Source organism: Felis catus, chromosome B1 (genome assembly GCF_018350175.1).
Source record: "Felis catus isolate Fca126 chromosome B1, F.catus_Fca126_mat1.0, whole genome shotgun sequence".
Lineage (NCBI taxonomy): Eukaryota > Metazoa > Chordata > Mammalia > Carnivora > Felidae > Felis > Felis catus.
Window position 1 is genome coordinate 136,816,859 of NC_058371.1, and position 26,134 is coordinate 136,842,992.

General features: G+C 38.6%; 3 protein-coding genes across 15 annotated transcripts in view; 2 read left to right on the plus strand and 1 right to left on the minus strand.

Annotated features, from left to right (window-relative positions):
• The first annotated feature begins 1,575 nt into the window (after positions 1-1,575).
• On the plus strand, positions 1,576-21,916 carry ABRAXAS1 (abraxas 1, BRCA1 A complex subunit). Of its 6 annotated transcripts, none has more exons than XM_006930998.5 (9): positions 1,576-1,761; positions 3,947-4,037; positions 7,985-8,021; positions 9,093-9,159; positions 10,688-10,881; positions 12,250-12,369; positions 13,312-13,396; positions 16,013-16,127; positions 16,515-21,916. In XM_006930998.5, the coding sequence occupies exons 1-9, from the start codon at positions 1,675-1,677 to the stop codon at positions 16,946-16,948; spliced, it is 1,230 nt and encodes a 409-aa protein (XP_006931060.2). In that variant the 5' UTR covers positions 1,576-1,674; the 3' UTR covers positions 16,949-21,916. The 6 variants fall into 6 exon arrangements, with proteins under 6 accessions (XP_006931060.2, XP_044912095.1, XP_019684853.2 ...); XM_023252974.2 differs by lacking the exon at positions 1,576-1,761 and adding an exon at positions 1,803-1,927; XM_045056158.1 differs by lacking the exon at positions 1,576-1,761 and adding an exon at positions 1,961-2,110.
• Positions 20,899-25,950, minus strand: MRPS18C (mitochondrial ribosomal protein S18C). Of its 2 annotated transcripts, none has more exons than XM_045056161.1 (6): positions 25,809-25,950; positions 25,411-25,699; positions 24,148-24,200; positions 21,702-21,759; positions 21,118-21,177; positions 20,899-21,032 (listed from the first exon to the last, which is right to left on the minus strand). In XM_045056161.1, exons 2-6 carry the CDS (start codon positions 25,508-25,510, stop codon positions 20,956-20,958), a joined length of 348 nt encoding a protein of 115 aa, XP_044912096.1. In that variant the 5' UTR covers positions 25,511-25,699; positions 25,809-25,950; the 3' UTR covers positions 20,899-20,955. The 2 variants fall into 2 exon arrangements, with proteins under 2 accessions (XP_044912096.1, XP_011280050.1); XM_011281748.3 differs by lacking the exon at positions 25,809-25,950 and adding an exon at positions 22,759-22,842.
• HELQ (helicase, POLQ like) overlaps positions 25,944-26,134 on the plus strand; it is a 41,802-nt gene continuing 41,611 nt past the window's right edge. For 6 of the 7 annotated variants that reach the window (XM_006930999.5, XM_019829298.3, XM_019829299.3 and 3 more), the window contains exon 1: positions 25,944-26,129. In XM_006930999.5, the coding sequence (XP_006931061.2) occupies positions 25,944-26,129 (186 nt within the window). The remainder of the gene's footprint in view (positions 26,130-26,134) is intronic. The other variant, XM_023252975.2, reaches the window with a different exon arrangement.

The following is a 26,134-nucleotide window of genomic DNA, read 5'->3' on the forward strand; positions in this document are numbered from 1 at the left end:
TCTCTTATTACATATATGGTTTCTAAATATTTCTCCCATTCTGTGGGTTGCCTTTTCACTCTCTTAATAGTGTTCTTTTTTTTTTTTTTTTTTTTTAACATTTACTCAGTTTTAAAAGACAGAGAGCGTGAGCAGGTGAGGGGCAGAGAGAGGGAGACACAGAATCAGAAGCAGGCTTCAGGCTCTGAGCTATATCAGCGCAGAGCCTGATGCAGGACTCGAATTCACAAACCATGAGATCATGACCCAAGCCAAAGTAGGATGCTTAAACGACTGAGCTCCCAGGCACCCCTTGATAGCGTTCTTTGATGGACAAATGTTTTTAATTTGTGAAATGCAATTTCTATATTTTTTCCTTTAGTGTCTGTGCCTTTGGTATCATCCACAGCATCATTGCTGAATCTGACATCATGAAGCTTTCCCCCTGTTTTCTTCTAAGAGTTTCATAGTTTCAGGTGTTACTGTGACATCTTTGATCCGTTTTGAGCTAATTATGGTCTGTGGTATAGGGAAAGGGCCTAACGTAATTCTTTTGCATTTGTTGAAAAGACTGTCCTTTCCCTAATGAACAGTCTTGGCAATCTTACTGAAAATTACTCGACTTTATATTGAGGGTTTATTTCTGATCTCTTGGAATAGTGTTGCATTTTATTTTTTAATCCTTTAGATTACCATTCACAAAACAGAAATTATGTGACAAATCTTTTCGTATTAACTGATTTTGCTAAACTGAAGGCAAGAAACTTAATTTCAGGTAATAAACATATAATTCTACACATCTGTCTTCAACGTGTTACTCAGCCAAACACAGCCACCACACAACAAAACCCAGAAATACGCAACAGTAACTCAATTCAGTAGTCTGATATTTTGCTGACTTAATAACTTAAGAAACATAGCTTTACATATTGTGTGTGGAATATTGTCAAGCCCTGGTCTTCCCACTCCCCTTACCATTTATATCAAATGACTCAACACAACACGGTTATACATGCCATTAAACAATATTTATAATCAGCATATTCTTTAACCTGATTCTTTAGTTTTCTAAAAGATAGCAAATCCTCAAAGAAACCGAAGCCGCCACCCCACCACACAGACACACACACACACACACACACACACGCACGATGTAACATCACTGGAGAGTTCTAGAAGAGACTATGAAAAGGGTGCCAGTATGCTAGAGGTCTCAATGGGTAAAATGGCAGTATCACGCACTTTGAAATCCATACCCAGGGTATTTCCATTGTGCTATTACAGCGACATAAGCACTGTTTCTATTCTGTCAGCATTGTTCGTTTTTTATAGTTTGCATATACGCCACAGGGCCCTTGGCAGCAGCTGGCCACCCAAACGCACTTCGTGGTGGCCAACAACCAGCCGCCTTTACTGCGAAGCCGTCAGCGGAAGCCGCGATGCGACCGGGACCGCGCCCCAGGTGAAAAACCCACAGCGCCCCGGCCCCGCCCTCCACAGCCGCCTGGCCGCGCCCTCCTCCACCCGGAGCTCCCTCGCCTCCCCGGGCCCGCCCCCTCGGCGGAGCGCGCAGGGTCCAGTGCGCCGGCGCAGGCACCACCTCCTCGCTCGGCCCCGCCTCACCGCCGCGACGCTCAAGGAGCCGGGCCCCGGCCGCTTCTCCCGATCCCCCTTGCGCGTTGAGCCTGCGGAAGCATGGAGGGGGAGAGTACGTCGGCGGTGCTCTCCGGCTTTGTGCTCGGCGCGCTCGCTTTCCAGCACCTGAACACCGACTCGGACACGGTGAGCCCGAGGGGCGAGGCGGGCTCCGGCGTCGCCTCGGGAGAGGCCCCGAGCGCGGGCGCCCTTCGCCGCCGTTACCCCGGCCCCCGCCCATGAGCTTCCCGACGGCGCCGCGCTGGTTCTCTGCCCTGGGGCTTTGCCTTGCCCCTCTCCCGGGCGGTCGTAGGTGTGTCTCCCGTCCGGCAAGTCTTCTCCAGGAGTAGCCCTTCCTTTTCTAACCAGTGTTTATTTCTTTGCCCGGACCGGAGTGTCCCACACACCCGCGTTTCTTTTCCAGCAGTCCCCCTTTTTTTCTGATTAAACTTAGTTGTGAAAGGATGGAGAGTTCACAGAGCGTTCTCCCACTACGGTAGGAAGGTGTTGCGGGTTAACTTTTCCGTTCCTCCTAACTACCGATAGTGGTTTTCAGAGGCCGCTGAATTTTTCCGTGCGGAGCAGCTGCTGTGCGCGTTTGTTGAAATTGTAGGTTAGTGAAGGAATAGAAGATGCATCCAGTGGCTGTTCTGGGGCAAAGCTTAGTGGATGGGAAAGCCTAATTTGGAGTATGTGATACCTGATTTTTGTTTGCATTGGTGTCAAGTTTATGAAATTGTAAGGCCTCAGCTAGTTCCTTTTTGATGCTTTCAGTTACAATAGAAACATTTAAATTTATCCTCAAATTTAGATATTATTATTCTGCCAGGTTCAAAAATCTCTGGATGAAGTAGTGAGGTAGTTTTTTAAATACAGTACACGTTTTGAAAAACTTATGAAATCAGAAAAAGACTATAAAACTTTGAGCCCAAGAAATACTGGCTTAGATTTAAGAGCTTAGTATGCTAGTACAGTTTAGAGAATACCATACTGAACACAGCCTACTGATTTCTGCTAAATATTGTGTATTTCATTTCATGTTGTTTCCAAAATTGTTTTTTGGCACAATCCTAATAAGGTTGGAGTTGATACCTTTCATGTATACAGTTTTAAAGTGTGTGTGTGTGGGGGTGTTCTTTCTTTATTTTGAGAGAGAGAGCACAAGCAGGGGAGGGGGAGAGAGAAAGACCAAATCCCAAGCAGGCTGGGTGCCATCAGCTCTGGAACTCAGGAACAGTGAGATTGAGTTGGACACTTAACTGACTGTGCCACCCAGGCACCCCTACAATTTTAAATAACTTTGTAGATTAATACCTAGCTAAGAGCAAATATATGACAATTTATAATGTGTGTGGCTGTGGAAATTATTTTGGAAAGTCTTTGTGTGAATATAAACAAAATGGGTCCTTAAGTCTCTGTAGTTTAAAGGATTAGCCCTTGGGAAATAGCATCGTGTTAGAGAGGCCATTACTCTTACATCTTTTTCCTAACATCTTTAAAAGGTGATTTTCTGGATAGCTGTTCTTGCATTGACACTGCTTCCTTTCCCAGGGTTTGTCTAAAAAACTGGACTATAGAGTTCTGGATTGTTCCCCCTAGATTCCAGTAAAGATTCACATTATTGAAACTTTTTTTTTTGTTATTATTTTTTTTAATGGAATGGGAGAGGGCATTCTTACCTAATTATAAAGAAGGTAAAATCTTTGTCCATCAAGCATATTGGGTCTTTAAATGTGCCAAATGAAAATATCGAATTCTCTGAAATTCAAAGACATCACTGCTGTTGTGGCAAAATGCCTGCATTTTAAAAAACAGTTAGGGCTCCTAGTTCCCCTTTTAGAAATCAGACTTTGATACTGATTTCCAAATCTTTAATATTTTTGTATAACTTTTAGTCTAAAACCACTGATCATTGTGTCATTTCATAGCTCAGAAGCACCCACTGGCTCCCAGAAGCATGTGCCATTAATCCAGAGTCCTTGGCTAGTTATTTGGGATGTTTCATTATTGGCGCTATTCCCATCTATCCATAATTTCATTACTCAGAAAGGGGAGCCTTCTGTTCCAAGACAAACTACCCTGCTCTTCCTTCCTCAGACATTATGTACTCATTTCTGGCTTTAAGCCTTTTATGTTCTAGGTGTGCTAAAATCACAGCAGTATTTACAGTCTCTTCTATTCATTTTTATTAAACTGTTCATATTTCCCAACTAAACTGAAAGTGTACCTGGTCCCTCACCAGGGACCCTCACCTGATCTTGGGATATATTGGTTAAGTGATTGAGTAGTAATTCTATCATGGTATTCCATAGATTGCTTTTTACCTTTATAGGAAGGTTTTCTTCTTGGGGAAGTGAAAGGTGAAGCCAAGAATAGTATTACTGATTCCCAAATGGATGATGTTGAAGTTATTTATACAATTGGTGAGTCACTCAATTTCTTTTTTTTTCCTTAAACTTTCTTTATACATTTTTAAAAAATTTTATTTTTACATTTATTTATTTTTGAGAGACAGAGACAGAGCACAAGTGGGGAAGGGGCAGAGAGAGAATAAGACACAGAATCCAAAGCAGTCTCCAGGCTCTGAGCTCTCAGCACAGAGCCCGATGTGTGGCTCAAACTCAACCCCTGAGATCATGACCTGAGCTGAAGTCGGACGCTTAACTGACTGAGCCACCCAGGCGCCCCTTAACTTTCTTTATATATTTTGAGAGAGAGTGAGAGCGCAGGGGAGGGGCAGAAAGAGAGAATCCCAAGCAGACTCCACGCTGTCAGCATGGAGCCCAATGTGGGGCTCAGTCTCACAAACCGCAAGAGTATGCCCTGAGCAGAAACCAAGAATCAGATGCTCAACCGAGTGAGCCACCTAGGCGCCCCTGTGATCACTTATTTCTGTGTCTACTATAGTTGATGGTTTATACTAAATGGGATCAGCATAAATTAGTTTGTAAATTGTTTTAAAAAATAGATAAAACCTTTTAATGCAGATTTTAAAAGATGCATTGTATTCATTTCTCAATTAAAATCATGGCTCTGGCCTAAAGCAAGAGTGTGGAACCTAAGATGCGGTAAGATTACTGTGGGGAAACGCGGCTGAACTAGCTCCTGCATGTATTTAAGTGGTAGGAAGGTGGCCTAACAAAAGGAGAAGGAACCAGTAAGCAAGACCAATAAAAAAGATAAAACAGTTTGGACACAAACACTAAGTGCTACAGAAAAATTGGAAGATGAGAACTGAAAAACTCAGTTTTTTCGACTCCGTTTTAGATCATCGTAAGTAACTTCTGGAGCGTGATGTGGAAAAGGCAAGACTGTGAAGGGTTTGACGAGTGGGTGGTGAAACACCTGCAGCAGATGGCAGCTGTTCTTTCAGGGAAGAAAGGGAAAAAGGAGCTTTAAAATATATGGGGGGTGGGGGGAGAGGCTCTGATTACCTAACAGAGTTTTATCTAAGCGTATTTCTAAAAACAAAATTGGTAGTATGCTGTATAAAAAATGTGGCATCATGACATCATATTGTGTCATGACCACTTCCGTATGTTAAACAATCCTCTAAATATCATTTTTTATAACTGCAGTGTATTCTGTTAGCTTTCTTACTCTTAATGGCTCCATGTGATTTCAGCAGCCCTTTAAATTATAATCAGTAGTTTCCAGTTTTTCATTATCATAAATTATATTCTGTGACCATCCTTGTACATAAATATTTTCCTACATTTATTATGGATAGATTCTTGGGGGTGGTATTATAGTGTCAAAGGGTATGAACATTTTTAAGGTTCTTGATCTGTATTAGCAAATTGCTTTCCAGAAATACTGTACCAGTTTATATTCCTACTGTATGTCATTTTTTGTTTGCCACTTTAAAAGGTTAAAAATGGAAGTATATATGTGGATTTATATATGTATATAAATGTAGTATATATGTGTAAAGTAAATATATTAAATTTAAATTCACGCTCAATAGAGTCTTCTCTGGTCACCACTGTTTTATGAGTATTTTTTTGCTCATTAATAATACACATGTATATGTGTATTTTTATTTACACGAAAGGGATTATACTATAAATGGGTAAATATCTTCAAGATAAATATCTCCATTGATACTGTTCTGTTAGTGTAGAATAGTATCAATATGTATAGTTTGCCATTCTTTCTAATGGCTTTATATTCCCACTGTATCTACTTACCAGTTAAGAATTCCCACTGTATCTACTTAAACCAGTTACAAATGACTTTGTTTTTTTGTTAATACAAAACAATACAATAACACTTTGTAGTGCATATATCTCTATGACTTCGAGTCTTGTTGGAAAGTCAAATTCCTAGAGGTAGACCATTGCCTTGGGAAAAGTCATGTTCTTAAGACTCTTTCATAATATGTAAAAGTGCCTGGGTCCCCATACTGGTTCCACCACTAGGTATTTTCCAATCTTTTCATCTTTGCCAATTCAATAAATCAAAAGAAATTATATTAATTTGTATTTCTTAGCTTTTGTTTGTTGGAAAGGACAGCACTGTTGCATACTTTGACTATATTTCTACTCTACTGTTTTGCTTTTTCTTAATTGATTTGTAATACCAAATTACAACTTAGGGAAATTGGCCGTTTGTTATGTGTTACAGGTGTTGATACAGTTTGTAGCTTTACTTTGTTAATGTGGTTTTTTTCCTCGTCAGACAGAAGCTTTAAAAACAAGCCTTTGGGGCATTCCCCCCTCCCCCACATTGTAACTGGCATACCACCCAACGTAAGCAAAAGTATTTTGAGGAGTTTAAGCAACCACTTACTGAGCAACTCCATCGTGCTGGAACAATGCTAAGCATTGAGGTATTAGGCAAATGCTATAGGAACACTTAAGTATTTGCTCAAATTATTTTAAAATGTTGGATTATTAGATGATAACAAGTAAAATCCAGGATCTACAAATTACTACATTGCTTTGGTTAGTGAGATTTTCATCATTTTTGTATTTTCCCATATCTACACCAGAGTATGTTTGACCAATTATCAGTTACAAAGATTGTTTCTGTTCGGTTGTTGTTGTTTCTCAAACAGGGATTTGTCTGAGGGTGACATACATTTTCTAGAAGAAAAATGTCTCAAGAGGATGATCACTTTTCCTTTTTTAAATAGACCGAATGACTTTTATTAATATACACATAAAGTTATTGAAATGGTGATTTCATGTAGTTTTGTCTTTAAAGATGGCACTTGCAGGTACAAAGATGCAGAGATGTCTACAGCCTTCAGATGTTTACTTGAAGAGATTCAACAGCAGTTTGATAGTGGGTTTCCTCACCTTGTTGAAGATTCACAAATTCTCTGTAATCACACTGATGTCTTTGATTTAAGTAACTAAAAAAAATTCTAGTAATCTGGCTAGGATCTGCCCAGCTAAGAGATATGCAAAGAGGACATGTCACAGGAACTATCTGAAATAAGTGATTGCTGTTACAGTAATCCAGTAAATGCTGTCTGGTAAAATTTGATTTTTGACACAAGTTACAATTAAAAGTGGGAAGCCCAGAAGGACTTGTATTCTCTTTTTCTGTAGTTGTTTTTAAAGTATTCTCTGCATCCAGTGTGGGGCTCGAATTCACAGTCCTGAGATCAAGAGTCGCATGCTCTACCAACTGAGCCAGCCAGGTGCCCCTGGACTTGTGTGCACTGGATAAGTTTCTTTGTTATCAGATGTGGATGTTTCACTCATACTGCTCCTTGAATAATTTTGAGAGATCTGGAAGTTTGGAATAATAGAGGGGACACCATATTCATCTGGATATTTCTTACAAGACTTATAATAATGTCTAATGCAATAGAATTTAATCTGTTTTGCACAGCATCTGTAGCTACCAGAATTCAGATGTATTTTGATGTATTTCTACTGGAAAGAGAATAAAAGTTACTTCCTAAAGGATACTAGCTTTTTTTTTTTTTTTTTTTTGTAGTTAACATTAACAGATCCTTTATGGAGCAGCTGCTTGGAATAACAAAAGATAATCCCTTTAACAGCTGTTGTTGTCAATTGGGTAGAATTAGAGCATGACCTTTTTAGAACCCAATGAAAATATAGCAACTTTAAATTTATCTCTTGTGTTGCCATTATTAAACCTATTGAGAGGGAGTGTAGTGTTTTAGTTAAGACCGAGGCACGGGCTTTGAATTTTGGCCCCCCACTCTCTCTACCTGTTACCACATCTTTAAAATGGAAGGAACGATTGGTCTCATAGCTTTGTGGTGAGGATTAAATGAGATCATGGTAAAGTACTTCCTCCCTCAGTATATGCTGTTCATATATGAGGTGCTTGGTGTATGCTATTCAAATGATAACTTACATAATCATAGCAAAAAATTCCTTTTTTCCAGACATCCAGAAATATATTCCATGCTATCAGCTCTTTAGGTAAGTAGCAAGAGGAAGTAAAGGATCTATTGTGAAAATTATTCTGTGTGAATGAAGTAAATTTTAAAACTAACAAGATATCTTAATTGTCAGTTATACATGGTGGTACTGATAAAAATGAAAAGACTTTTTAAAGAAAATTCACTTGTTCATTTCAGCCCTAATAGTTCTTTCTCTGTATTTATATGCTTGCTTTCGCTGGTCTCCACTGCCTCTCCCAGGTACCAGTTTACCTAGAGGGTTTTTCTCACACCCAGTCACCTCATTGCATATTCTAAACTCAGTGACACATTCTCATATATCAACAGCAGCCCTTTTTTCTACTCTTTCATTCCAGTTTATTTGATCATTTGTGTCCTCACTTACCATATTCTAATGTAATCTTTTGCCTGGTTAGGTTCTTTATCCAGCCTGCTTCCTATTGCCTTTCTATGGTGAAAACTTGTGTTTTTAGTCCTACAGATAGTAATAGCACTGTAGCCCTAATAGGCTATGATATTTCTTAAAACTTTTCATTCAGGTATAACATACATGTAGAAAAATACACACATAAGTTAGATAAATTTTCATAAAGCAAACAACTACAAGATGGTATAGTTTTATGATTTATATCAATTGTACTTGAAAAATCAACATTACTATCTTACAGTCACACTGTATGTACACATAGCTAAGGTTGTATAAGAACTGCAGTGGAGCGTTTGGTAAAGGTGAGAAAGATCTGTGGTAGGGGATGATAGAAATAAAGGCTTTTGTGTGGTCTTAAACTGCTCTGCCAGAAAAAGCTAGAGCTTGTATAGTGTTCTACGTACAACGGACATACAGAAATATTTGTTGAATGAAGGATCCCTGGATTCTCCACTCCTTTGCCTTTTTCATTGCTTGTGGATCTCCTATTTCTACCACTTTAAGTCTGTTAATTTGAGAACTTTATTCTTATTTTTAGAACTTCATATGACCAGCAAGTAGGTATATGGATTTTGGGTGGGTAAGGAGTAACTACAGTTAAAAATGCTAATAAAATCCATATTTTTAGCCTATTTGAAATGCCTTTAATTTTGGCTTTTACAGCTTTTATAATTCTTCTGGTGAATTAAATGAGCAAGCACTGAAGAAAATATTATCAAGTGTCAAAAAGGTATTCCCTGACTTTTTGGGGGTTTTTTTGGTATTATATCCTAAAACTGTGTAATACTTTAACAGAAGTTTTTGGCAACATTTGTCTTCACAGTGTTCTATAAAGCAAGTGAAGAAAGAAAGGCTTTTTCCTTCCAGAAGTTCAAAGGGATTGCTCTGAGAGCAAAACCAGTCATTAAAAATATTAATCTTGTTCTCATCTTTGGCTATTCTTTTTTTTTTTTAATTAAAAAAAATTGTTTTAACATTTATTTTTGAGAGAAACAGAGCATGAGCAGGGGAGGGGCAGAGAAAGAGGGAGACACAGCATCCAAAGCAGGCTCCAGGCTCTGAGCTGTCAGCGCAGAGCCCCTGCGGGGCTTGAACCCACAGACCATTGAGCTCATGACCCGAGCTGAAGTGGGATGCTTAACCGCCTGAGCCACCCAGGCACCCCACTTTCTTGACTATTCTAATTAGCATTGATCTCTTCCTCTTCCACATTCCTACCATACCCCTTCCCATACCATTTATTCCAGGACTTAACTCATTACTGTTCTTTTACATAGCTGCAGTTAAAGCGCTTTGCTATATAGCACCTAACCTTTACTAGTATACTTGGTGTTTAGGTAAGACTTGTTGAATGATCAAAACAGGTTTTTTCCCCCCAGATACAAAATTGGCGGGGGGGGGGGGGGGGGGGTACTTCTTAAAACTTTTTGGTCTCTGAGTTGAGAATAAAAGTAGATTCAGTAAGTTTCTTTTAAAAAACTTCCTTTGTTGAAAATGCTTTGGGCTTGCCCCCTGATTATATTTGGGTATTTAAAAATGTACTTATAAAAATTTTTTAGTTTTAAAAAGAAGAAAACTTTTAATTTCCTTAGTTTAAATGTGCAGATACAAAACTTAGTTGCTGACATTGTCATACACAGACCTTTAAGCAAAGTAATTGCTCTTTGTTATAATTACTAAACTATAATTACTAAATGAGATTTTATTTTTCCAGTTTTTTAAAAAAAAGTTTAGTAATACTAACAAATTTGTTCAGCAAATGTTACAGTTTGTAAAAACATTTCATATGATCTTACTCAATTTTGAAACCCACTTTCTAAAGGTGGTATCATTCCCATATAAATTTCAGTTAAAAGCTATTGGGTTCAATTTATTTAGCAAACCAAATATCCATATAGGAACTAAATTTGTTTTCACTGACATTTTCTTCATTTAAATTTTGACTAAAGACTGATTTTAAAATAGCAAATGATACCAAGAAACTAGAAGAAGTTAGGAATTTTTTTTCTCTATATAAGTAAAATAGTAGCTCCATAACTGAATGGAAAATAATTTGACTACACAAGTCAGTTTACATACTTTATACATGTAAAGTATATACTTAAGTATGTACTTTGTTTATATATGCCAAAATCTTGCTAAATTTAAGAGTGCCATTTTAAAGGTTGTCAATTTTATTGCTTGATCATGACAGTAAGACACATAATAATTGTAACCACTAAGGTCTACACCTGATATTTTTCTGTATTTTCCCTCAGGCTGTGGTTGGTTGGTACAAATTCCGACGTCATTCAGACCAGATCATGACATTTAGAGAGAGACTGCTTCATAAAAACTTACAGAAGCATCTTTCAAGCCGGGAACTGGTTTTTCTGCTGTTAACACCAAGTATAATAACAGAAAGCTGCTCTACTCATCGGCTGGAGCATGCCTTATATAAACCTCAGAAGGGGTAATGTTGGCCAGTCATTGGCTGTTTTCAGTTAATAGAAAACTATACTCAATGTTTTCATTGTACTTTTTGCAGCCTAACAAATATTTCAAATACTGTTGCATTTGTTACAATAACCCTCTGAAGTTAGTGTACCATATTTTCTTATAGATGGGGAAGATGAAGGTTGCATAAGGAAATTAGAAGCCCAGTATGGAATGATGACTTGTGTTTTTGCCACAGAGGATTTGTTATAAGGTGGAAAAAATATGTGTACTTTGGATATGGTTCCTAAAGGACGTAATATAGAACTAATCCTAGGTACTTGAGCAGCTTTTCTATAACCTCTGCAAAGAAAGAAACAAGGTTGTTCTTGGTGGTCCACCAAAATGAGTTAACAGAGACTCCCAACAGGTTATGTAAACAACATTCTCATGGGATATGAGGATTAAGTGAAAAGAGTACCAACTAAGATTAATTTTATTATTTTTTTTAAGTGAGCTTGACACCCACCCCCAGTGCATGGATTTGAACTCACCACCCTGAGATCAAGACCTGAGCTGAGATCAAGAGTCAGAGACTTAACCAACTGAGCCACTCAGGTGCCCCTAAGATTAATTTCTTTTAATGTTTACTTATTTTGGGGGGAGAGAGAGAGAGAGAGAGAGTATAGGAGGGGCAGAGAGAGAGAGGAACAGAGGATCTGAAGCAGGCTTTGCACTGACAGCAGAGAGCCTGATGTAAGGCTCAAACTCACGAACCGTGAGATTATGAGCTGAGCTGAAGTTGGATGTTTAACGAACTGAGCCACCCTGGTGCCAAGATTAATTTTATTATTCATGGAAGACAGGATGAATCTCAACAATACTGCCTATTTTTACATGTTAAAATAGACATTACAGTCTTCTTTTAGGGGCGCCTGGGTGGCTCTGTCGACTGAGTGTCTAACTCTTGGTTTTGGCTCAGGTCATGATCCCGGGGTTGTTGGATTGATCCCTATGTTGGGCTACATGCTAAGCATAGAGCCTGCTTGGGATTCTCTCTCTCTCTCTTTCTCTCTCTGTCTCTCTCTGTCTGTCTCTGTCTCTCTCTCTCTGCTCCTCTCCCCAGTTCGTGCTCTCTAAAATAAAAAAATTTTTTAGAAAGGTATTGTTTTCACAAAATTACCTTGCACGATGCACATTTCATCACTTTTAAATACCATTTGCTTCAAGTCAATAAATTTTATCTCAGGTAAGTAGTATGGAATGGGGTTTTTGTTTATTTTTTTATCTTGTAGGGGAAAGGTATCCTATATATAATATGTATAAGTATATATAGGTATATAATAAGGAGAGGTTAATATTTTACTTTATTCTAACTTTATATTTTAAAATTTTATTATTTCAGACTTTTTCACAGGATACCATTAGTGGTGGCCAATCTGGGCATGTCTGAACAACTGTGTTATAAAACTGTATCAGGTTCCTGTGAGTCCACTGGTTTTAGTCGAGCAATAAAAACACACAGGTGAGATTCTTCAGCTGCTTTCCCACTAAATTTCTATTCATTTTTTGAAATTAATTTTTATTACACAACAAAATAAAAAAGGAAAAGTAATAACCACATATTTCAAATAAACTAGACTATTTTTTACTGTTTCCATATTTCTTTCTAGCACTTGGCCATTTATAATACACAGAAAAGAGAAGGGTTGTTTTATATCCTGTGTATGTCAACATATATATTCTAAGAGTAAGTAGCTGGCCTGAAAATAATTTTCTAAGGCAGCAATTTAGATCATAAAGGCATAAAATTAGATTGGATATTAAGTAACAACAAAAATACGAGGCTTTAGCCAAGACTCACTCATACTATAGGCTACAGCTGTATAGCTAGAACTGTTGTGTGTTCGTTAAGGGAATAGTTAATGACAGAAATAACAACACTGGTACTACAGGGTACTTACTGGAGAATAAGAGACTAGATTTTATTTATTTTTGTGTTCCACAAGAATTAACAGTTTTAAAGAAACTGAATATATTAATTCTGAGATGCACAGTTTTACATTTATCTCTAATTGGGATAATTTACAAACTATGCCTTACCGGGTTTTTTGTTTGTTGTTGTCTTTTTGGTATATAAAATACCTCTTTTAATCAACGATGACTTAAATTCAGTAAAATATTTTAAAAATTGAAAACCTTTCTCCCCCTCTCTCCTTCAGTCTTTATTTTTCTTAACATCTTTTGAGTCTTGGCAGTAGTACGTAAGAGGCTTTGAAGTCTGCTAATGTGAAGATACATGAACTAAGTTTTCTGATTGGTTTTGCTGTGAACAAGTTGGTTGACAAAATGTCCCTGCAAAACCAGTAAAAAGAATCTTCTGTTGCTCCTCAACTACAAATAAGTTTTCGTCATAGTATTAAAATGATTTCTATACATTTGCTTGACAAAATGGTAATTTTTACAGCTCTGAATTTTTTAAAGAAGATGGATCTTTAAAGGAGGTACATAAAATAAATGAAATGTATGCTTCTTTACAAGAGGAATTAAAGGTAAGTTCACATATCAAACACTTTTAAAGACTACTTCTAGAGTTCATATCAAATTGATAACAAATCTTTTAGGGATAACTTGACATTTGATTAGATTTTTCTAATGGTTTAGTTTCAGTAACAAAGACCTCAATCTCAGTGGCCTACAAAAACAAAGGTTTAGTCTCACTCACATTATATCTTGGCTGCAACTCTGCTCCTGTTCTAAATGTCATCTTTATTCTAGGATCCACACTGAAGGAGCATTCCTTATATGGGACATGCTCTTCTCATGACAAAGGGAAAAGAGCAAGAGCTGGTGGAAATTCACAACAGCTTTAAAACTTCTGTTCAGGGGCACCTGAGTAGCTCATTCAGTTAAGCGTTCAACTTTGGCTCAGGTCATGATCTCACGGCTCCTGAGTTCGAGTGCCGCATCAGGCTGTGTGCTGACAGCTCAGAGCCTGGAGCCTGCTTTGGATTCTGTTTCCTGTCTCTGTCTTTCTTTGCCCCTCTCCTGCTCATGGTGTGTGTGTGTGTGTGTGTGTGTGTGTGTGTGTGTGTCAAATATAAGTAAACATTAAAAAAAAATTTTTTTTAATTAAAAACCAAAAAACACCCTTCTGTTCAGAGCTTACATGACACGTCCACTCACATTTCATGGGCCAGATTATATATCCCTATTTCATGGAAGTAGGCAGGGATATATAATCCTTTTACAGGATAAAAAGGGAAGCATGTATTTGAGAACAGAATAATCTACCACAGTACTAAATTCTGTTTCATTGTATCAGTTGAGAAGTAGACTTCAGGATGGGATTAGACATGTAAGAGATTAGGCCTGAGAAGGATAAAAGGGAGAGGAACAAGAACAGGCAGGGAGACTTACAATGCTGAGTCTGACACCTGAGAGAGGAGACAGGATGGGAGGACAACTGGGTAGAGAGAGCTTTAGACTACAGGGCTAGAGGGGCACCTGGGTGGCTTAGTCGGTTAAGCATCTCTCTTCAGCTCAGGTCATGATCTCACGGTTTGTGGGTTTGAGCCCCGCATTGGGCTCTGTGCTGACAGCTCAGAGCCTGGAGCCTGTTTCGGATTCTGTGTCTCCCTCTCACTCTGCCCCTCCCCCAATCACATTCTGTGTTTCTCTGTCTCAAAAATAAATAAACATTTAAAAAAAAAAAAAAGACTACAGGGCTAGAGAGGTGGCTAAGCAAAATTGTCCTACAGGAATGGATTTGTACTAATACCCACTGTGTTTAGTCATTGGTTAAGAGTGGCTGAGGGGAAGTGTGGCTTCAGTAGCTGACCTGAAAGTTTGGTAGCTGGGGCTGTCAGTCAACTATGCTTCCTCCAGTGGAGATCTGAGTAGTATATTCCATGGCCACCGTACTTCTCAGTATAGCACACTAAGGGAGAGCACCTGGTGGCACAGTTGGTTAAGCATCCAACTTCAGCTCAGGTCATGATCTCGTGGTTCATGAGTTTGAGTCCCGCGTCGGGCTCTGTGCTGATAGTGTGGAGCCTGTTTCAGATCCTCTGTCTCCCTCTTCCTCTGCTACTCCCCCATGTGCTCTCACTCACTCTCTCAAAATTAAACATTAAAAAAACATATATATATATACACACACACACACACACACACACACCACACTGAAAGAAATAGGGTTAATACATTTTATAGTACTAATGCACACTGGTTTTTAATGTGAATGATAATACAGGAATTTTAGAAAACAGACATGTCCAGAATCCCAACTTGTAAGATAACTATTTTCACTTTACCATATTTTCTGGGTTTTCCCTAATACATATACACATGCTTTTATGTAGTTGATGATGTTGGGGACTGTCATGATTTTTATTTGATGTCACTAAGCATTTTTCATGTTGCTACATAGTCTAGTTCTTTTTAATGGCAGAATATTTCATATAGCAATATATTAGAACTCTTATGTCAAAAGTACTAACTTGGGCTAAAATAGGGGATGTAGAGGTATGTTACAGGAGCTGTAGGCAGAAAGCAGCTGAACGTCGGGAAGGAATTGGAACCAGGAGCCAAAATGCTATCAGAACTTTCTTCCCTTTGTGTCTGCACGTTGGTTTCTTTCATAGTACCAGTAAAACATAGTTACTTGCTATTGTCAGTTTCTTTTTCTTTTTTTAAGATTTTATTTTTAAGCAATCTCTACGCCCAGCATGGGGTTCAAACCCACAACCCCAGACAAGAGTCACACACTCTACCAACTGAGCCAGCTAGGCGCCCCTATTGTCAGTTTCTTAATGTTGTGTTTGGAGTAAATATGCATCTCTCAAAATACTACAGTATTTTTTGTTTCAAAGTAAATGACTTAAATATTTTTGTTTTTTATTTCTGTGTATTACCATGCAGATAACAGGTGTGATAAAGCTGTGTGTGTATAAATGGGAAGTTAATACATCTGGAAAGCATCTTATAACCTATAAAGCACCATACAAGTGCTTGTTGCATTCCTTCAGAAAATAGCAAAATAAAAAAATATATATTTATAAAGGCTAATAATAATATAAAATCCACAAAGGGCTTTCTGTTATTTATGAACCTAGGCTGTAGTACACCACTTAGAATTTTATCTACGCCCTTATTTTATTTTGCAGAGTATATGCAAAAAAGTAGAACACAGTGAGCGAGCAGTAGAGAAACTACTAAAGGATGTACACAGATTGAAATGGGAAATTAAAAAAAGAAAACAGGCACAAATTCAAGTAGCACGTAAGTAAAAAGTTCACACATCACTGCCTTCTGTGCTTTTAAAAAAAAATCGTGATTGAACAATGGATGAGCCCACTAAACTAACTGATGAACTTATGTACCTTAGGATTAAAAATAATTGTTTTATTAATACTCTTAAATCCTACTTAACAAAGAACTCAGTATTATTATAGCTATACTATATTGTTGATATTAAAAAATACAACTTAAATTCTCGTTTAGAATATAGTGGCATGTAAATTAGAATTTGGGATTATGCACACTATTTTTCTGAGTTTAGAGGATAGAAATATTCAGTTAAGCTCTTTTTGACTTAACAAATAGATCACTACAAAAGCTTTGTAAAACAAATATCGCATGTTGAACTGTTAATTTTATTTTGTTTAGGGGAGACCGTCGAAAAAGACCCTCAGGAGAACATTTTTCTTTGCGAAGCTTTACGGACCTTTTTTCCAGATTGCGAATTTCTTCATTCATGTGTTATCTCTTTGAAAAATAGGCATATTTCTAAAAGTAGCTGTACTGCCAACCACCATCTTGATGTGATAGACAACCTGACCTTAATGGTAGAATACACCGACATTCCTGAAGCTAGTCCAGCTAGCAGTACACCGCAAATGATTAAACATAAAGCTTTAGATACTGATGATGGATGGCAATTCAAGAAGTCACGGCTGTTAGAGACACAAAACAAACCATCTAAAACAGATACTGATAATAGTAATCAAGAAAAAGCATATACATTGAGCAGCCCTGAAACAGATGAAGAGATTGAAAGAATGAAGGGTTCTGGTGAATATCCACAGTCTCCTACATTTTGATCTTTTTAGGCCAAAAGGAGAGCTTTGATTGGCTGAAGGGTAAAGCCAGACATTTATATTGTCTTTACTATGTTCAGCAATTTGCAGTAATACATAAGTTCTAGTGCATTTATTTTTTAAGGCACTTTATTTTAAAACCATAACATTTTTCTGCCCCCCACCTTTTGAAAGATTTTATTTTTAACTAATCTCCTACACCCAGCAAGGAGCTTGAACTCACAACCCCAAGATCAGGAGTCACACACTCCACTGACCAAGCCAGCCAGGTGCCCCTTTTACAAAACTGTTGAGGGAAAGGCCTAATTTAAGTAGATGGTTCTTTTAAACTTATATAGCATACTTTAGAATTGGAAAAGAAAGACTAGCATTAGAACACAATAGAAGAAGATGTCTAAAAATGTGAAGAGGTATTTCATTTTAAGTCATTACAGTTTCTATTCCTTAAGTTATAAGTGGCTGGGGTTGCCAGATAAAATGCTGGAAACATGCAATATTAGGGACATTCATTAAAAAATTATTCATTGGTTATCTGAAATTCAAATTTAATTGCATGTCCTATATTTTTATTTGCTAAATCTGGCAGTTCTGATTATGGCACAACTAAAATACAGCACAAATAATCTCTTCCTAGTCTAGAGTCCTCTACACAAAATTGAGTGAATCCAGTACTTGAGTATAGGACAAGTCTGGTAATGGTGTGTCTGAGGTCAGTAGCTGGTCAAGTAGCTAGAAACACCAGTTAAAGTGGGAACCAAAAATGGTGCATATGTGTATATATATTTATATATACATGTCTATCGCAGATTTCATTTTAACATAAAGTGGAGTTGTACATTCATTTTGTCAATCTTTTGTTGTAGGGCTAGGAACTTTTCTGTGAGTATACTGGTGTTCCTATATAAGTCACATCCATTACTTTTATAGTTCCCAGTTTTAGTTTCTTTATAAAGAATTTAAAGAAGCTTGCAAAGCAACCTAAGTACAAAATGCTACTACTTTTTTTTTCCCATTTCACAGCATCCTTCTACTTCCACCCTTCTTTAGTTGTCCTAACACACCTAACTTGACAACTATTTTTTTTTAATGTTTTAATTTATTTTTGAGAAAGAGTGCGCACACACGAGCGGAGGAGGGGCAGAGAGAGGAAACACAGAATCTGAAGCAGGCTCCAGGCTCTGAGTTGTCAGCACAGAGCCTGATGTGGGTCTTGAATTCATGAACTACGAGATCATGACCTGAGCCGAAGTGGGACACTTAACTGACTGCACCACCCAGGCACCCTGGGTGGTGCAGTCAGTTAGAAAGCATTTACTTAGTTTTCATTGCAGTAACTTTTTAATGCTCCTACTTCAATACAGTGACAAAACTGACACAGACTTGGGAACAAAATAGCTGACTCTTGGCAATGTAGAACTCAACAGGTTTGAAGAATTATGGGCTTCAGTATGATATTTGAGGATGTAAACCTCCAGTTTAATCTAGTGAGCTGGTTAAATGGAAGTTGCCTAAGAGAGCTTTTACTGTGTGTTTTATTTCTTTTACATAATTGTGAGAATTTTCCACAAGGCCTACACATTATATGAAGCCTTCATGTTTCACTCACTGGATGAAATGCTGAACACAAACTTTGAGCATAGCTTTTCCATCTGCTACTTCCTAGTGGCAGAACAAATTCCTAGCTACTATCAAAATTATCTTTTATCTATGTTAACATGTATTAGTTACCCATGGGGTGCTTATGAAGCCCACATAACAACTGAGATGTTTTGTATAAAGAGTTTCTGTTGGGGCTGTTTAACTGGTTACCTAAGAAGCACTGTGGTGTAACAACACAGGGCAGAGGGAGGGGAAATAGGTTGGCAGTCTGAAACCTGACTTAAAAATAACCACAAATGGGGCAGGTGGGCAGCTGGGTGGCTCAGTTGGTTGAGTTTCTGACTCTTGATTTTGGCTCAGGTCACGATCCTGGGTTTGTGGGACCAAGCCCCGTGTTGGGCTCTGCACTGAGCGTGGAGACTGCTTAAGATTCTCTTTCCCTCTGCCCCTCCCCACCCCACTCACACACACTAAAATTAAAATAACCACAAACATCACTAGAGCATATAGAGCATCACACAGAACATAATGACTAAATGCAGCCAACAAATGACTTGCTGGAGGTCACTGAGCACACATCACCTAGTTTACCTGTATGCTGGACTGAGACAAAGGTTCCTCACCCCCTCCCATCCTTGGAATATACACTTTGCCTACTGTTACCACATTGGGAGTGTTCCAAGGACATGGACTTGAGAAAGCAAGCTGTTAAGACCATATGGATTATGTGTGACTAAACCCAGTTAAGGCCTCAATATAAACTTTTAAGACTCTTGACGGGCAGGTGCAGAGATCTGTTTTTCTGAGATCTGTCTTGTGGTCACCCAAGACCAGCTTTGTAAGTAAGTTCTCTGGCTTATTTACGCTGCTACTTACCAGTCTGGAGTCATCTGCCTCTTTAGTGTTTTCCTGCCCTCCATGTACCAGTCTACTAATCAACAGATAAAACAAGCTAGACTAGGGGCACCTGGGTGGCTCAGTCGGTTAAGCGTCCGACTTCAGCCCGGGTCACCATCTCGCGGTCCGTGAGTTCGAGTCCCGTGTCGGGCTCTGGGCTGATGGCTCAGAGCCTGGAGCCTGCTTCTGATTCTGTGTCTCCCTCTCTCTCTGCCCCTACCCCATTCATGCTCGGTCTCAAAAATAAATAAACGTTAAAAAAAAAAATTTTTTTTTAAACAAAAAAAAAAATAAGCTAGACTAGGACCAGCAGAAGCAATAAGCAACCAACATATGCAAATGTCTTAAGACAGTAACTAAAGATTTTTCAGACTCCTTAAAAGAAACAGGCCTTCATACAAAGTTCAGTTTGCTAAAGCACTATAGAGAGGTAATGTATTTAGTTCATACTTTGGCACAATGATCCATCTTGAAGAAAGAAATGCTAAACTTCCAGTCATAGAGAAGCTTGCTAAGGTCAGTACCAGCTGAATTTCCATAATTAAGTTTGATGACCCACCTTTTGGTATTAAATGAAAAGAAGGAAAAGGGTCCTTCTATATCATTTTCCCCCAGTTACTCATCTTTTGGCAATTAGTTACTAGACCACTTGTTTATGGATCATTTTAAATTATGCTACTGGGACACCTGGGTGGCTCAGTTGGTTAAGTGTCCGACTTTGGCCCAGGTCATGATCTCACCATCCATGAGTTTGGGTCTCGTGTCAGGCTCTGTGCTAACAACTCTGAGCCTGGAGCCTGCTTTGGATTCAGTGTCTTCCTCTCTCTGCCCCTCCCCCATCCATGCTCTGTCTCTATCTCTCAAAAGTAAGTAAATGTTTAAAAAAAAAAAAAAAATCAAAGTACACTACCAGTTTCAAGATAGACTAGCCCAGGAATAAATGTTAGGGTCTTTGCACCACTATCCACACCCGCATAACTAATGTCTCTATAAAGGGAACACCCACTGTCCTGGCCAGGCATACTTAAATATTGGTAGTTAGAAAATCTAAGCAATTTCAAGTCTACACTCTGTCACATGGAATTTGGGCATTAATAAAAGCATTCTACCTTGATGCAACCATATGCCTAAAATCCCATTTACAAGACAAAATCTGGGACTCAAGTAAAATTCCAAGTCCTCTATTCCATACTTAAAATCCCAATATGAGTTGTATATGGTATGAGCTAAGTGGGGACCAGATAAAATGACAATCCTACAGTACCAATTTTTAAAGTTTGTATGTATGTAAAATGTGATGAGTATTAACATTTTAAATAATGTTTCTTTAATGAGCAGTGGAAGCACTTTTTCCTTGTAAGATCTCAATTATTAAGAATTTAAAACTTACAAGCATTTGGCAAGATTTAGCCTATTTTCTACTCAAAGATTATTAAATCTTCTAATTTGAGTCAATATTAAAACCATACAACCATTTATTGTAAAATACATTTACTGATGATAAGACATGTAATTTACTCCCGATACTTGATGTTACAAACTTTAGGGTCTTTGAGATATGCAGGATCCTTGTATGTAACTGGCATAAACCCTGTAAAAAAGAATGAAAGTTCTTCACAAAAGATAACGAGCAAAAACTTTCGATTAGCCCAATTCAGTTTTTCAGATGCTCTTACCCATTATTTGAGCTCTCTTAATTGCTTTTGTGATTTCTTTCTGTTTCTTCCCACAAAGACCTATGAAAGAAATGCTTTCATATTCATAAAAAAATGTCAGCACTCAAAATGCACAACAACTGTCTTAAGGAAAGGCTAGAAAACCTGTAAACAGCAAGGTAGTAAATATTTTAGGCTCTGTGGGCCATACAGTGTCCTAATTTAGTCTGATGTAGCTCACAAAGTGGCTACAGACACTACGTAAAGTAAGCTATTTACAAAAACAAGTGGTAGATCCAACTTGGCCTAGAGGCAATTGGCCCCAGGTTTAAATAAATAGGAATGATTATAGTATACTCCAAAACATCAATGCAATTTTCTTAAGCCCTCATTTTTTTTTTTTTTTACATGTCCGCCTGTAGTTAGCTCTGAGCATAAGAAGACATGTAAAATAATAGCCCTTTTGGACTACAAAGAGGCTTTCTCAAAGTACTGTCATATCTGGTCTAATAGTGATTTATAGCACAATCTGAATATCTGCCATTTTTCTTAAATAACAAGTACATTTATCTAATTTTTATAAGTTGCTATAATAGAAAAAATACCTGTTATGTGCCTTCCATAAATGCATCCAGTAAATGGAGATATAAACTGGGACAAAAGCTGTTTTGAGTTTTATTTGGAGAAGAAAAAAAATTTATATCAATACATTTGTTCAACCTTGATTGTGTAAATTAAAAAATGTATATATCACTGTCAAGTTATGTAAAGGCTTAATTTCAGGCAAAATTCATTAAATAAAAATACTATGTCCATTCTATTAATAGATCTTTTTAAATGAAAAAGCTAATTACCAAAGTTAAGATCTCTTATCCAGTGTGTCAAAAAAAGTCTATACAACAGCTTAATGAGCACTTGTTTTCAGTGCTAAAGCTGTTTCCTTGACCTCCACAGATACTTTCCTAAAATACTATGCTTAGCATTAAACATTTCATCTATCATGACAGGCTATCACATTCTTTCAGACTACAGTGAGGTCTTCAAAAGGTACATCAAGCCACTTGCCATAATTTTGTGTTTCATTAATTTAAATTCTTTAGTACTTTTCAGGTAGCAGGCACTGTGCTGGCACTACGCATAATCCTCCTGACGTGCTTTAAATTTAATGGTTTTGCTGCTAAGGCAGCTATCACTTTATGCTACTGTCAGGATACTTAACTCCAGAACCATTCTTGCCCCTGATTTGCCACTTTTAATTTGCTGAGCCCTGGACAACAAATAAAAATACCTTTGAAGCAGTGATATTGGTAGTGTATCAGTACAGAGATCAACTTCAGCAGAGGGGCTTTTTCCAAATTGTTAACTCTACCAACTAAGAATCCCTGCATAGTGAGCTACTGGTAAGACCTTTAAGGCAGGGGGGAAAAAAAAGGAAGAAAACACTGAGCGGAAATAATAGATGAGGGAGAGCCAAAGGGCTCCCATTTTAATAAAAGGGATGCCTTGTACATAGAAAACCAGATTTGAAATTATGAAGTTACTACAACAGGTGCCTCTACACAAAGCCTGTTACAAACCTGACTTGATTCTCTTTAGTTATGACTAACAAGGGAGCAAAAATCCTAAAATCAAGTATCATAGTGAAGTAAAACCATATCTCACCTGTACATTCTTATAATCTACACGTTTTCCACACAAAATACATTTTTTAAGAGGCTCCTTATAAGGATTTTCCATTGGAATGGGCTAAGATAAAGGAAAGAAAAAAATCTAATAGTTTAATGTGTTAATATTAAAATAGAATTAAATCTTAAGGTTACCACATTTGAATCTATCCAAAGGATTAGTTGTACCTTTCTTAATATGAAAAAGAATAAATGACAGCTTGGCTTGTAGAAGAAAAATCAAGGTTTCTAAAAAAGAGTCACCATTTTAAGGATTTCAGTGTGTTTATAAATGTTTTGTACGCGTACTTTGGTTTGGCTGAGGAGGAATTAAATCATGGAGGAGGATTCTGGGATAGAATACAATCTCTGTTTATGGGAGGATACCTTTCATGGCCCCAAAGTGCTTTATATCTCAACCTTTTTGGTTTTTCTGTCCTCACTACTACCTCTAATGCTTCTGTCACAATGCCTCCCATCTATAATCAGTACAGGCATGTCTCCAATCAAGATATTCTTATCTAGAAATGGCTTTGAAGACCTTAACCCCCTGTAGTTGTATGCAAAATTTCAAGTGAATGAAATTGTGAGCTTTTTTCTGAGAGCCCATATTTTATTAGCATCTCAGGGGAATTTATGACCTATAAAACAGCTCTAGTAATGTCCTTTACTCTCTTGAACTGTGGTGTGCATTAAATGACCAAGAAGGATGCTCAAGGGACTAGAATTCTGTTTTCCAACCCTTCAGACTCTTAATCCAATTTATATGCAGCTCACATGTAATGATTACATTCCTTCTCTACACTGTGTTAAAATGTTTTGTATGGTTTGATTAGTGTCAAATCATCTTTGCATATAGCAGGAAAAGCTATACTGGCCAAGCCCAAAGCTAGCACTTGAAACCCATAAAAATACATCTACAGGCTAAATGAAACTGTATTGAACATCCTGGTTGTAAAACTTTAATTTTGATCACTCACTTACTAAAACACCAAACCCACTCCCCCCCCAAACTCCCCCAGTAATGAATGGCACAAAGAACTGAATCTGAAATGGGGAAGAGACTTTGTCCAATTCCTCTGTTGGATATTCTGCAATTATTGCACACACCAAAACTACCTTCTTTAATTTCTAAAGCACATATCTTTAAATTTAAGATCTAGGAAGAAAAGTATGGTCTTACACAATTGATGCTTCTTGGTAGATCTTTAGAAATTCTCTTACTTCAAAGCTCTCTTAAGTGCTGATTCACCAATGAATTATAATTTTCAAACTGTGATTATTTTCTTAATTGTTTTGTCGTCCAGCTGAACTTTATTCAAATAGCTAAAATGTAAGAATTTGCTCATATTTGCAAATGCCTTAAAGGGAAGAAAAAAAGCCTTACCAGGTCCTCATTGCTGGCTACCTGCGTATATTGTGAACAGCTTCTCCACAGCACTGCAATTAAACAAACAGAAACAAACCAATTTTTTGTTAGCTCTGTAACTAAAGAAATATATTTGTTTTTATGGAAGCAAGGTGAACCAAGGGATACAATATAAAAGAAAGGTTTGGGGGCACCTGGATGGCTCAGTCAGTTAATCCGATTTCAGCTTAGGTCATGATCTCCCAGTTCATGGGTTTGAGCCCCAGGCTGGGCTCTGTGCTGACAGCTCAGAGCCTGGAGCAGATTTCTGATTCTGTGTCTCCCTCTCTCTCTGCCCCTCCCCCAATCACACTCTTCCTCTTTCTCTCTTTCTAAAATAAACATTTAAAATTTTTATTGAACAAAGAGGTTTTGGGGCTCCTGGGTGGCTCAGGTGAGCGTGGGACTTCGGCTCAGGTCAGGATCTCGCAGTTCGTGAGGAGCACCCGTGTGGGGTTCTGTGCTGACAGCTCAGAGCCTGGAGCCTGGTTCAGATTCTGTCTCCCTCTCTCTGCCCTTTCCCCGCTCATGCTCTCTGTCTCTCAAAAATGAATAAACGTTAAAAAAGATTTTTTTAAAGAGGTTTTATATTTACAAACAACGACAGGATAAAAACCTTTAGAAGTGAGGCAGAGTAAGATTTATGATGAATGTGCTTTCCAAGGCTTTGGGGAAAAGGCATATATCTCCCTACCCCTACAACCTCTCACCTGCTCTCTTCCTGAAGTTTATTTTCCCTTCACTCAACGGTTAGAGGCAGATTTTGATGGAAATACCGGGAAAGCAACAGAAAGGCATTGTTATACCATAGGGAAAATGTAGTAACAGACCCCCTAAAGAAAGTATTGACAGAAAAGATAACGTGCAGAAATGACAGATTCGAGAGCCCATGTCACCATTTCGCCCTGATCTGGAACGTTAGACATCCCCTATAATCTGCTGGGTGACTCTGGAAATGTACTTTCCTTACCAACTCTACCCAGAGCTCTCAAGCAAGTACTCTGAGAATCAGGAGATCACTCTCTTCGTGTGGTTAAAAAAGTGTACTCGACGACAATCACGCACCCTTCTGCCTTAAAACACTAGTCACGGGCCATTACAGATTCCCACATATCCTGGAGAAGCTCTTAATCGCCTAGAAACCGGCGTCGTTTGGCTAACAGTGACCACTCCACCAACCTAATTAGGGCCAATGCAACAGGCTGCAATGCCACAAAAGAGCATAGGTTATGGAAACTTTACCCGCGTGAGTCTTAGGATCTCTGAGGCAGAGAGCTGGCTTTATGAAGTACGCCAACTTTTTCCTCCCTAGATCACTGCAAACAGCAACCAGCGCCGCCATGGATCCTCGCTCCTCCTCTTCCTTATCCTCTTTCCAAATAGTCCTGACGAGTCGCCTCCGGGGTTCCTCCCCTGGTGGCCCGAAAACTCGATTCAAAGGTTCCGCTGGCGAACCGAAGTCGGTAAGGTTTTCAATGCGCCTGCGCAGCACCTTTTCGTTCAACCCTTCACAGGCACAACTCTGGGACACCTATGATTGGACAAGGAGAAGGCGGGCCCCTCTGCTCGGGCCTCCGCTTCCGGTTTGAGTGCCCCCCCCCCCCCCCCCCCGCCTCCGGGCAATTGATTTACGATATTACCCTAAGGTGGATGGAGAGGCGAGCGCGGTGTCCCGTCAGTTGCTACCCTCGCCCAGTGCTCCACTCCCTCTTCCACGGGGGTTTGGCGGCTGGGTCACGCGGGACGAAGTTCGGGCAGGGTCCTCGGTCCCTGCCATGAATGAAGGTGGTTCCCGCATCCGCCGGCGGGTTGCTGTCCGCAAAAGGAACCGGCCTAGCTTAGAGAGCATTTTTGCCTCCCCCACCGCCGCCGATCTCCAGCCAGGCGATGAGGAGGACGACGAGGAGGAGATGATGGCTGGAAGTCGGCGGAAGAAAACCGCGGAGGTGCAGCCCGTCGAGGTACA